This window comes from Mirounga angustirostris, unplaced genomic scaffold, assembly GCF_029215605.1.
Source record: "Mirounga angustirostris isolate CCGP_5_RB_7025 unplaced genomic scaffold, mMirAng1.0.hap1 SCAF_2, whole genome shotgun sequence".
In the NCBI taxonomy this organism is placed as follows: Eukaryota; Metazoa; Chordata; class Mammalia; order Carnivora; family Phocidae; genus Mirounga; species Mirounga angustirostris.
In genome coordinates this window covers 34,609,155-34,621,413 of record NW_026991710.1, presented here as the reverse complement: position 1 = coordinate 34,621,413, position 12,259 = coordinate 34,609,155, and the positions used below count along the sequence as shown (strand labels likewise).

Below are 12,259 nucleotides of genomic sequence, written 5' to 3'. Positions count from 1 at the left end.
AATAACACTACATAGAAAGAATGAAGAAATGACATGGAAGTTTGCTAGTGAAAAACAAAGAGTTACTCATTTTTTCTTAAGAAAGAGAAAGGACTAGCTTTTGGAGTATGAGGGGAAAAAAAAACAGATATATTTTCTCAGGAGCAATAAATCACTCACTTGCCTCATCTGTTTTTTAAACAAATGCATTTCCATCATAGCTCAAGAGAGCAGCGCATTTTTTTTCCCTGGGATCTCAAAGATTATTTGAAAAGAAATAGATCGTACTCATTACGCTGCATTGGAAAAAACAAGATCTAGTCTGCCTGAGCTGCCATGTAACAGACTCCAAATGAAATATAAATCAAATATAAATAGAAACAGTTGGCAATTAGAATTTAGAAAATGTTGGAGATTTTTCTGTGCTGGTGACTATTGTTCTTTATGGGAAAGCACATTTCGCAGTTGGAGAATGGGGCTTTATTTTTCTTGACTCGATTCAGGCTTCAATACATGTACAATGAGTCTCACTAAGAAATATGTATAAATGGGTTTGTGAAACCAGAGGAGAATGTGCAATATTCATATAATCCTTACATAACAGATGGAGTTCCACATGTAAAAAGTATTCTATAAAAATCGGTTATGAATGATCATATTGTACATGTTTTGTGCATTATTTGTGGTAAAGTACTCTGCTAATATCATGCAAAGTGTAAACATCACATTATCAAAATATTTAATAAAACATGCAGGTGGTTAATCAAAATATTGAACTTAATCTGTACATTTTCAAAACTTTTTACTTTTTAATTTTTTTTCTATTTTTCTTGCTTTCTTTAATATTTTTTTTTCCTGTAAAACAGCAAACACCTCCATGAAAAGTCTTGGTGACTTGGAAGTGATTTCATCTCTCTTCAATGTACTGTGTCCATAATTCATCACTATGTGCAACAGCTTCGCATTTTCTAAGGCACAATTTTTTAATGAAATGATGTGTAAATTTCAATCTTAACAACAGCTCATCCAAATGACAAAATGGTCAAGATACCTCCAGTGGCTGAGGAAATTCCTGCACTTACATGGAACCCGCATGCAGAGAACAGTCTAGCATGTAAATAAATAATTGCTAGCCATACTTGATAAGACACAGAAAAAAAATTATTGCTTACATAAACAGAAAAACATCTACTTGATCTCCTTTTATGACTACATTAATCTATTAGGAGTATATCCATAGTCTACATTCACAAAATGTCATCTTCACTTATTTGCCATCATTTTAAGGCAGAATAAATAGTTCCCCTTTCCCCAGTCTTAAAGAAAACAGCCTGGAGATCTAAAACGTGATGCTTTTTTAGTAACTTGAATCCTTTCTTGGCCAGCGGAAACTCATCACACAGGGCAGACAATAACCCAGCTAGCCACAAGAGCTCCACTCTAAACTTCTCCATGAGCAAGGTCCAGAACTGCAGAATTGTGTTGGTGATACAGGAAAATAGGAGAGAGCAGATGTCCACTGCAGTGGGCCGGGCACACTGGGAGCTGGAGGTTCTTGCTGATTGCACATCGGTGGCTCATCACGACATATGTCACTGGATTCTAGGAGGAGGGTCTTAATGCTTTGCTTCAGACCCCTCTGCTTCGGGCCCTCAAGGAGAACTTGCAGGCAAGGGTGAGCCCTGGCCACACCTCACGATGGACTGATCTTGATGAGAGCTTCCCTAGGCCTCATACGGAGTCTCTTATTCAATCTACAGCCTGAAGAGAAGCAAGCAACAAAGCCCTCACGGCTATCACTGACCCACCGCTCTTCTGGAGATTAAACTTCTTCACCGATGTTGGTAATAACTTTGGAGACGATGACTGAAATATCTCCCTACGGTTTCTTCCTACCCTTGGGCAACGTCCCCACAGTGTAAGTCTACCTGATATTGCAAGGGTTCGCTTTATTTGATGGGCCAGCTCTATGAATCACAGAACTTCCAAAGCACACAAAATCTAATACTAACGGTGCAATAATTTATTGGTAGGACTTCTACCTCCAAAGGTAAGTAACAAATGTCTCGGGATTATAGTATATATTATCAGACTAGCGTCTCTGCGTTAAAAACAAGTTATAGCTCAGAGCTCTACGGTGTGATTTTTAGTTTCTGAAATGCATGAATCGTATGCTGTTAGAAGACGAGAGATCTCAAATTGGCATGTCTTGCACTTTCTGCAGCTCAATTCTGTAAACATGAAGTGTTTAATTCCTAGAACTACTGAAACGAAACAGGTTTATTGCATCATTCATCTCACAAACTCTCAGAGAAGAACACATTTGAAACCATAAGCCTGTTGGCTCACGCTGAGACCGTTTTGTGAATTACGGGATCACGACACTTCCATATTCTTTTGTATAGACTGTGCAAATGTAAAACCAAAATGTAACAAAAATCAAAACCAAAACGAAAAACTGGGAAGAACACAAACGCTGCGCTAGAGAAGAACAGAGAGCATCTTTTAGAACAGCCTTTCTGAAATTAGATAAATGCCAAGAAGCCCCTGCACTGGGGATCTGGTTAAACGGTCGCCAGGGGACACCCTCGAGAAAGAAATGGGGAGTGATGTGGAAGCTTGAAAAGCACGTCACAATGTTGTGGGCTGGCCAGCACCTGCGACAAAGAACACGGGGTAACATTTGGTTAGAGGCCTCGACACTTCTTGCCTCAGAGCATTTACACATTTCCGGCATCAGTAATGACCTTTGCCCAAATCTCTTCTCCCTCGGAGGGGGAATCTGTCCCCCGTGTTGCTCAAAGTGTGGCCCAGGGAAGAGCAGTGTTGGCATCACCTGAAGCTTGTCAGACACGCACTCTTGAGTCCCATCCAGAACGTAACAAGGAGCCCTGGGGAGTCATCGGCCCTGTCAAGTTTGGTTGAAATCCTCTGGATTTCACCCTTAAACCAAATCATCTTCGTTAAATTTTCTACCTTGCCTTCTGGGGGTAAATAAACAAGAAAATGATCTCTCTTCTCTGGTCCTTTAGGTTTTGGTTTCTCTATGAATAAATACATTGCAACAGGAGGAATACATTGCAACAGGAGGACTCATACAAATAGGATTGCTAGATTCAGTAAATAAAAATACAGAACACCTAACAAAATTTGAGCTTCAGGTAAACAACAAATTTAAAAAAAAATTTTTTTTTTTTAGTATAAGTATATCCCATGGGATATTTGAGATATACTTGTGGTAAATCCTGACCATGCAATATTTGGGACCTACAGTTCCTTAAAAAAAAAAAAAAAATCATTGTTTATCTGAAATTCAGATTTAATAGGGCAAAAACACTTTAATGGGGCATCTTGTATGTTATCTGGCAACTCCATCTAGAAGGATGGTTTGGGTTCCATATTTCCTGCTGAGACCTTCACAAAGTTTCCCCTCCATTGGAGGCACTAGAGTTGTAATGAGGCAGTTGCAACACTGGAAAAGACCCTGGGGATTTTGCATTAAATGCATTTCACCAGAATGAATGATGGACACAGAGACACAGTCACCCAATATCCAAGCACAAATGGCATGAGTTAGCCACGGGACAGCTTGATTGGTGGCAGGTGACTGGTTTTGCACTTCCAGGCCCATTTACATGTGAACTTAAAAACTGTTTACATTGCTTTCAGGAATTGCATTTTAATATGCTGTTGTGCTATTTCTCCCCTCCAAGAGAAAAATTTCATTTAAATGTGACTAGTTACTTGAAGAAAATAGGATTATATATTCAGGCTTTGTTATTCCACACAATGAAATTTTTTTTTTTCACTTAGAATGCCTGTGATGTAAACCATCCCTTCCATCTACCCATCCCCCCTCCTCAACTCAGATCAAAATCAAACAAAAAAGAAAGAAAAATGATTTTTTAGCCATTTCTTTCCATTCTGACTTTTTTTTTTATTGCAGCTGGGATATACTCAACCAATTCAAGTGTGTTTATACTTCTTGAGCCAACTATTATCCCCTCCGCTAATTCACTCTTAAGCTATATATTTTTTTCTTCTGACACCAAGAAAGAAATGAACACTATTCTCAGATATGCTGGTCATTGTCCCTGTCATGTGTTAAGTAAAGTTTAGCCCAACATAATATTTATCTGGAAAAATAAATATGAGAGAAGAGTTAGGAAACATTGGAAAAAACAATTGGAAAGAAAGTGGTCATTATTACTCAATATTAAACATATTAAGAAGCTATAATAATTAAAACTATTCAATACTAGAGAATAAATAGGTTAATATGACATAATAAAACATCCAGAAATAGATCCAAATATTTATGGGAACTTAGTTTATGAGAAAGCTGGCATTTCAAATTAATGAAAAAAAAAAGGGATTCTTAAGTTATATTTGCACAACTGCTAATTGGCAATAAATAAATAAATAAATAAATAAATAAATAAATAAATAAAGCTGGACATCTATCTCATTTCTCATCCCAAAATATATTTCTGATGATCACATAGCTACATGTGAAAAAGGAAATAAAGAACAATTCTAGGAGAAATCTCAGCTAAATCCTTGGAATAGTTTTTCTAAGCAGGACACAAAATCCAGAATCCAAAAAGGAAAAAAAAAAAAGTTATGTTTAATTACCTTACATGAAATTCTTTTCTATGAAAAAAAGCTCACAAAGTAAAAAGACCAATGACAACTGCAATAAGCAGCAAATATAAAATCAAGGGAAAATGTCTTTAATTTACAAAGAACTCCTACAAATCAATTATCAATAGAACCATGGGCAAAGGATAGAGAAGAAAGATAAATTTTTTATAGTAAAAAAGAAATAGAATGGTCAATAAACATATGAAAAGATGTTCAAACTCCCTTAAAGACCTACAGGTCAAAGCAATGTGATTTTCCCTTCCCCACGCAACATAGTGGAAATTTAAGAAGTCTGATGTTATGGAGAACTGACATAGGACATGGAGAGAGAAAGGGGCTCTCTTATGCACTGGAAGAGTACATTTTTCTGGAAGATAATTAGACAAGGTGTCTGAAAATTTTAAAAGCACATGACTGTTAACTCAGCAGTCCCACTGCTCAGAATCTACCCTACAGAAATACTTTCAACAGTTCGTGAAGACATCTGCACGTGGATGTTCACTGGGGTCTTTACAAAAACATTAAAACACTGGAAATAACCGAAGTGCCCATGCACAGAGAATTAGTTTGAAATTATGTTAAGTCCACACAATGGGATTGTATTCAGGTATTAAAAAGGCACTCAAAAGAATGAGGATAAAGAATATGTTATATGAGAAAATTGCCAAAAAAAAAAAAAAGAAAAAATTGCCATAATATATGATTAAGTTAAACACAAGAGCAACAAAAAGTACAGAACACTATGTGATTACCTTCATGAAATAAAAAACAGAAGGTAGGTAGATTTGTATCACATGCGTATGTGTGCACGCGCGTGTGTGTACACATAGACAAACATACATTCTAAGAAATAATGAGAAAGTGATTACAGTGGTTAATTTTGGAGACTTTCACTTTTAACTTGGTATCTTTCTAAACAACCCAATTTTCTAACCTTATACCATTTATAATTATATTGACTTATTCCTTTGAATGTTTACAGAAGTCATCTAAGCAGAGAAGTAATAAGCCTTCTTGCTTTCTTCTTAGTATCCAAAAAAAAAAAACCTAGTAAAATATTTTATATAAAATAAAATCATTTTAGTCTACCTCCAAATCACTTTGTTTTTTATATTATGAGGCTATTATAATTTATAACCTCTTACACATGATTATAATTCCATGGTTCTTGTCTTTAGATTTGGAATTAAAAGCAGTTAAGGCCCTTTTTATTTGTTTACACAAGAGAAAAATTGCTGGCCTAGATCCAAAAAGCTAGTTTCCAAAAGAAATGACAACGAATCACCCACTCTCTCGATTAAAATAAAAGTCTGGATGAAAACAGATCACTGTCACCCAGAGGTGGGTTCAGGTTTGTTCTCTGCTGATACCCTTCAAGCACTTTAAATTATGAAAGAAATTCAGATTTCCAGTACTTTTCAAATCTGTCTCTACAGTCCTTCAACCTAACAGCGCCCTCTTCTGGTTCCATGATTCACATTCATCTGATTCACTGAGGTTGAGAAAAAGTGTTATTTGTACAAGATAAGAGTTAAAATCACTTTGTAATCTGGGAGAAAAGGGCTTAGTTTTCCATTGTAATGTATAAAAATAAATAAGAATCCAGTTTAAATAAATATAACTAATATATATTATAGACGTATATTATGTAACTTATGTATATACAACTTATGTATATATATATTATATATAACTTATGTATATATAACTTATGGATCATACACGGTATACTATTTTATTTGTTGCTAATTTTAGCTTTTTTTTTTACTCTTTATATCATATTTTACATGTATAATACATAGCATAAAGTTGATATCAATATTATATACTATATCAATATTATATATTATATAAAATTAATATCAGTATAATATATATAATATGTGGTATAAATAGTTCAGTTTTGAGGGTAGCAGCTCAAAGTTGGAACTGTTTTGACTTTAAGTCAAATGTTTGTCATAGATCAAAACCACCCGGGTTTGATCTAATTCTTATTTCCCATTATTTTATTAAAATAGGCATATGCGTCTCTGAATTGACTAAATCTATAGCAATAAAGTAACTTAATTTCAATTTCACTCTTCAAGTCTTCAGTCTTGCAGATTTAGAGACCCATGTGAGAAAGACTAAAGATGTTCCTTCACTTACTTTGAGAAATAATAAAAGATTCTTGAATTTCAAACTCCATTTCTTCATTCCCATTGTTTTTAAATGAGGAATTTCTAACTGATGAATTTGCTAGAAATCTCCCCACCAGAAGGACTGTACTTAGGATGGAGGGAGGATTCAGAGGTGAGCCCCTAGCTATTTGCAGATTTTCTAAACAGCCACTGGGCAACAGCGCCCCCTCGTGCCCTCAAAACTAACACGAACCTTCTATGGTAGGAGACCCAGGCTGCTCAAAGGAGCTTCAGGGGCAGCACAGATTTGTTAAGCTCTGTTTATGTACTAAGGTATTTTGGAGGAGTGTGGGGCAGGGATTCACAAAGAAGTAGAACCCCTCATCTTGGCTCTGAAGGAACTCTCAAGTTAGTTGGGAACAAAACCAGACCGCGTCATGAAACTCCTGACTGTAGGGCCTATGGATGTTGAGGACATGGTGCTTGATTTGATGAACACTGGAGAGCCATTCTTCACACTTAAACCATCCCAGGTGGTGCTGGTCTTCTAAAGATATGCCTCCACAAATGAACAGTGTTTCACAGACCTTGTATCTTCCTTCGATCTCACCAAAATCTCTATGTGATCTCAAGCAACGTCTCGAACTTGGTCTACAGTTTTTACCTCCCTGGTGTATTAATGGATAAAAAATAATTTTTCTGGATAAAAAGAATTTGGCCACACTGTATCAGTAACTTCCAGTAAGAAACAAGTGGTAAATAGGGGTTATGTCATTATTGTTTCTTTTACCCAAGTTCTAATAAATCTTACCCTCAGAGTAGGTGTGTCAATCAATGAGGAGGAATAGTTGAATTTCTAAACTGGGTCCTGTAAAAGGCATGTAATCACACCCACTCAACTCAAGGTATCCTGTCCCTGCCCCCCCGGTACTTACTTCTGGATCGCATGTAGCAGTCATTACAGTTTAGAAGACCATTTCGAATCCTAACATCCGTCCCACTCACTGCATCTCCAAGCTGTCCTTTACAAATTCCACACTGTAGGGCAGAAAGAACAGAAGTTATAAGGGGCACAGGAATCATTTCTTTATAATGCTTAGTTACAGTTCACACAAATATGCAATGGTCATTTCTACAACCTCCACATTTGCTGAACACCTACTACATGTTAGATGTTGTACCAAGAGCTGACTCACAGCAATGATACACTTTTAGCATTTTATCCCAACCCCTTGCATTTTACAGGGAAGGACACTGGTTCAGAGGTTCACAGACTTGTCCAGTGTTGTAAAGCTGGTAGGTGGTGTCAGGTTGATCCCAAATCAAGATGAAACATCTCAATCAAGATGGAACAACCATTTGAAACAGATGACGTCCTCATGGTTTTAAAGAAACACACAGCCAATGGATTATCAATTAAAAGATTATGAATAATCTTTAAATGCTTTCCAGAATTACTGGCGAGTTCTACCAGATCAGAATTACTAGGAAATAGCTATTCCACCTTACATTTCCACACTGAAAGCAGTAACACCCAGTGGTACAAACCCACTGGGAATAGAACGCCTTGCAGCAAAGTCAGCCTGAGTGCAGAAGGAGGCACTGGCTGGAACAGAGAAGGTGGCAATGGAGGTTGGTTCAGAAGCCAGCCTTTTGGGTAGTGGGGGAGGGTTAGGACCCAGCTCAGGAGAAGAGGGCCAGCCCCAGATTCATGCTCTGGGGTCACCCGGGGGTAGAGGAAGGCTTCATCCAAATTATGTTATAAGCTCCATTGACTTCCAGGGTAGGGGATAAATCTAAGAGGTGATGTGCCTTAAAGTGTCAGATCAGCTCTAGGAAGTGAATCATTAGAATAAAGGCTTTAATAGCTAAGAAGGCAAGTCTTCTCTCCCTGGAGAAACTACAAAGAATCTTTGCCATCTGGACTATTGCACGTTCGGGGAAATTCTCTGAGAATAAACTGTGGTGTTGGAACACATTATCTTGGAATTGCCGGGACATTTTAAAAAGTATATTCTTTGATAAAAATAAATAAATAAATAAATAAATAAGTATATTCTTTGAGCCTCAAAACACTCCTAGACAATTTAGCATATGCATTATCTAGCTTTATTTTACACAATGAGAATATTGATAAGTTGAGTCTAATTAAGTATCCATATTGTGTTTTGCCCATGGTAAGTTTTGCTTTCCAGTAATTATTGACATTATTACATTAATAATTTTGAGGCTTCACTCACTTTCTCTTAGCTTATAGGTAAAGTGGGAGTTATTTTAAAACCACGCAAGTTTACTTGATAGCTGAAGAACCTACTGACAAAGAAACCGAACAAAATTCGAGAGGGGAAAAGAAAGCACGTTAGCTTGATGAAGAGAAAGAAATGACTCTTACTCAGAGTTCGAGGGTTTAGCTTCAACATGAGATATTAACTTGAATTGTGTCCATGAGTGAAAAAAAAAAAAAAAGAAATGCCGATATAGTCCAACTTGTAAATTTTATAATAAATGAGCTAGAAGTGGTTCACACCTTATTAGCAGGAGATGTGGGACTAGGACCTAGGCCTCCTCATTTTCAGTGTATTGGTCAATTCATTCATCGAAAATGACTGACACCATCTCTGCTAGGTTCAGAGGAAATCACAGTGAGCTGGACAGATATGGCCCCCGCCCTTATGGAGGTGACGGTGTATTCGAGGAGATGACAATTAAACAATGAAACAAGCGAGCGGTAAGGACCAGGAAAGGCTCTCTAAGGACTGTAAAGGCAACTGACTTGGTCTGGGGGACAGGGCAGCTTCCCAGAGGGAGTGATACTCAATCCGTGATTATGCACATATTCATCTGGAGACCTGCAGTTAGGCAACTAGCTATTCACCGCTTAACTGACAGAAAATCTTCCATTCAAAGACAAAAACCTTTGATGTGAAGTCACAAGAGTGTCAGAAGCGGCAAAGATGTTACACCCCAGACACACAGCACAAATCCGTTTTGCTTCTTCTAACCTGATGTCCCAGAGGGACGTGTGAGAGGAGAGTATCATCCTGAAGGACGGGCTCTGTGAACACTTCTGTACAACCTAGAGGGGCTGCCCTCACGAGCAAAGGCCGTCAGGATTTCCGCGAGGGAATTTCCCAGCACAGAACGATGCTAGAAGATGCTAGAAGACATCACTCGGAGAGGAGAGTGGTGCGTACGTACCCTAAAGCACTGGATGTGGAAGTAGAGATGGAGGGTCTCAATGATCATGGCAGCTCCTTTGCCCAGAGGGAGCCCACAGGACGAGCACAGCTTCTTCCCACTGATGGACCTGGGTTTCAAAATATACGTGGTAACAGAATGTCCATTTAGAATAGTTGGTGAAACGCACTAACATGTAGCCTCATGCAAAAAACCAAAAACACAACGATGGATTTTAAAAATGTTTATATCATGAACACAATGGCAATTGCTGAACTGATAATGAGCAGGAATTAAGCATCAGATACAAGTTGCAAGCAAACTGCTAGACTAAATACAATAGGCCTCGGTCGTGGCATGGAATTTGGGGTGTGTGTGTGTTTGTGTGTTGCAGTTATCTGTTATAGGAAGTCTATGTTGTGTCTACTCAACCACAGTGATTAAATGCCTTGAAAAGACTCCATGTACTTAAACGTTTTCTTAAGTCCTAAAAGATAATCCAATTTAGCTTTACTAAGGTTTCAATGTTGCTTTAAGATTTTCTATCATTGGCTCATTGGCCCACTAGGGCATTTCTTTTTACTTATTAAGAAAAAATTGTTGTGGGGCGCCTGGGTGGCTCAGTTGGTTAAGCGTCTGCCTTCGGCTCAGGTCATGATCCCAGGGTCCTGGGATTGAATCCCTCATCGGGCTCCCTGCTCAGCGGGGAGTCTGCTTCTCCCTCTCCCTCTGTGCTCTCTCTTGCTCTCTCTCAAGTAAATAAATAAAATCTTAAAAAAAAAAAAGAAAAAGAAAAAATTGTTGTTGTTGTTGTTTAAAAATAGAGGTAATTGTCATACAGCTCAGTAGGTACCAGGCAGACTTGGGACCCACTCCCTGCTCTGTCACCAAGTTCTATGATTGGGTGTAAGGAACGCACTTTGGGTTTTCCTTTCACTTTTAAAATGAGAGAATTGGATTAGATGGTCTCTACCTACCACCTCTTCTAGTGCAAACACTCTGGGGTTCCATAATCTGGGCACTTGCCATCTCTCTAAGTTGGAAGCACCTGAAGGGCACGGGCTGCATCTCCCCCATCTCTGTTCCCCTGCAGCCCCTACCACAGGGCCTACCACCGGACTAGAACCAGACCCCAAAGACTGACACTGGGTGAGAGCACTAGATGGCCTCCTCTAAGGCAGCTTTCCCACAACTGAGATCAGATCACAGTGATGCCTACTGTCTGGAAAGCTCTTGGAATTACACAAGAAATTTTAAAACATGCAATTTCATTCAAAAGCCAACAGAGTACAGATGAACTGAAGAAACAGAAAGGAAGACAAGAGAAAAGAGGAAGAGTTGCTCCAAGCAAACTCTATTTATTAAGATTTCCCTCTTATCCAGTAGTAAAATGAAATTTCTAAATCAAAGAAAACCTCTGAGTTCCCACTACATTTGTCTCTCTAGTGAATGGGAACTCAGGCAGCTTTTAAGAATATCATGGGGCCCGATTAATGTCCAGAAGCAATCGTAACAAAGCTTGAGTGGGGGAAAGGGAAGGATGAAGTTTCATTGCCAGCCCCTGCCTGGTTCCCTGTAAGAGCCATCAGCAGACCCTGCCCAGAAGGCCCGGGCGAACTTGGAGGGAAAGGCGCCGGCTGAGGAGCCTAGCAATTGTCTGGTGGATTTTATTATTAGATTCTGGGTTCTGCACAATGTAATTAAAGCCCCATGGTCACAGCCGTGCCAACATCATACACTTGGCTTTTTCTATCACAGGCTGAGAAAATCTGCAGGCAGATGGGGGATATGTTCTTTCCTCGTGTGTGTGTGTGTGTGTGTGTGTGTGTGTGTGTGTAGGAAGAGAGGTAGATGAACAAATCTCTCAGAATCATCTGGCAAGCACTAATTTGGCTGAAATCATGCTCAGCAGGTGCTAGGTGAAACCAAGCAGCCTCAGAAAGGCTTTTTAACCTCTTGTACCTGTTTGGTGATTGGCCAGGAGGGGTGGGAGAACAAGGGGACAAGTGCCCAGCCTGGAAATTCTCTCGAGGGCTTTTCCTGTAACATGGTAAAGGAGCCAAAAATTATGAGGAGAGAAGCCCATCCCACAAGAAGAGACATTTTGAATTAAAACAAAACAAAACAAAACAAAACAAAAACACTCCCTTGACAACCAAATAAGAAACAACAGAGTGCCCTCGTGGTGATTTTTTAATGAAGAACAAAAACCGTCATTCCAGGAGCAAAGACCGTACACGCATTGGCTGCATAATATCAAAAGCAGGCTGGCACGGGTGGACAGGAAAGACAAAATATCTTTTTAATCTTTATTTTTTTGCCAGGTACTTTGTTAGTTA

General features: G+C 38.6%; 1 protein-coding gene across 22 annotated transcripts in view; it reads right to left on the bottom strand.

Moving 5' to 3' along the window:
• Positions 1 to 233: 233 nt before the first annotated feature.
• The window catches only part of LIMCH1 (LIM and calponin homology domains 1), a 321,642-nt gene continuing 309,616 nt past the window's right edge, over positions 234 to 12,259 (bottom strand). For 14 of the 22 annotated variants that reach the window (XM_045881234.3, XM_045881235.3, XM_045881239.3 and 11 more), the window contains 4 exons: positions 11,883 to 11,960; positions 9,942 to 10,050; positions 7,679 to 7,781; positions 234 to 2,636 (listed from right to left, as the gene is read on the bottom strand). In XM_045881234.3, the coding sequence (XP_045737190.1) occupies positions 2,611 to 2,636; positions 7,679 to 7,781; positions 9,942 to 10,050; positions 11,883 to 11,960 (316 nt within the window). In that variant the 3' untranslated portion in view covers positions 234 to 2,610. The remainder of the gene's footprint in view (positions 2,637 to 7,678; positions 7,782 to 9,941; positions 10,051 to 11,882; positions 11,961 to 12,259) is intronic. The other 8 variants (XM_045881236.3, XM_045881237.3, XM_045881247.3 and 5 more) reach the window with 1 other exon arrangement.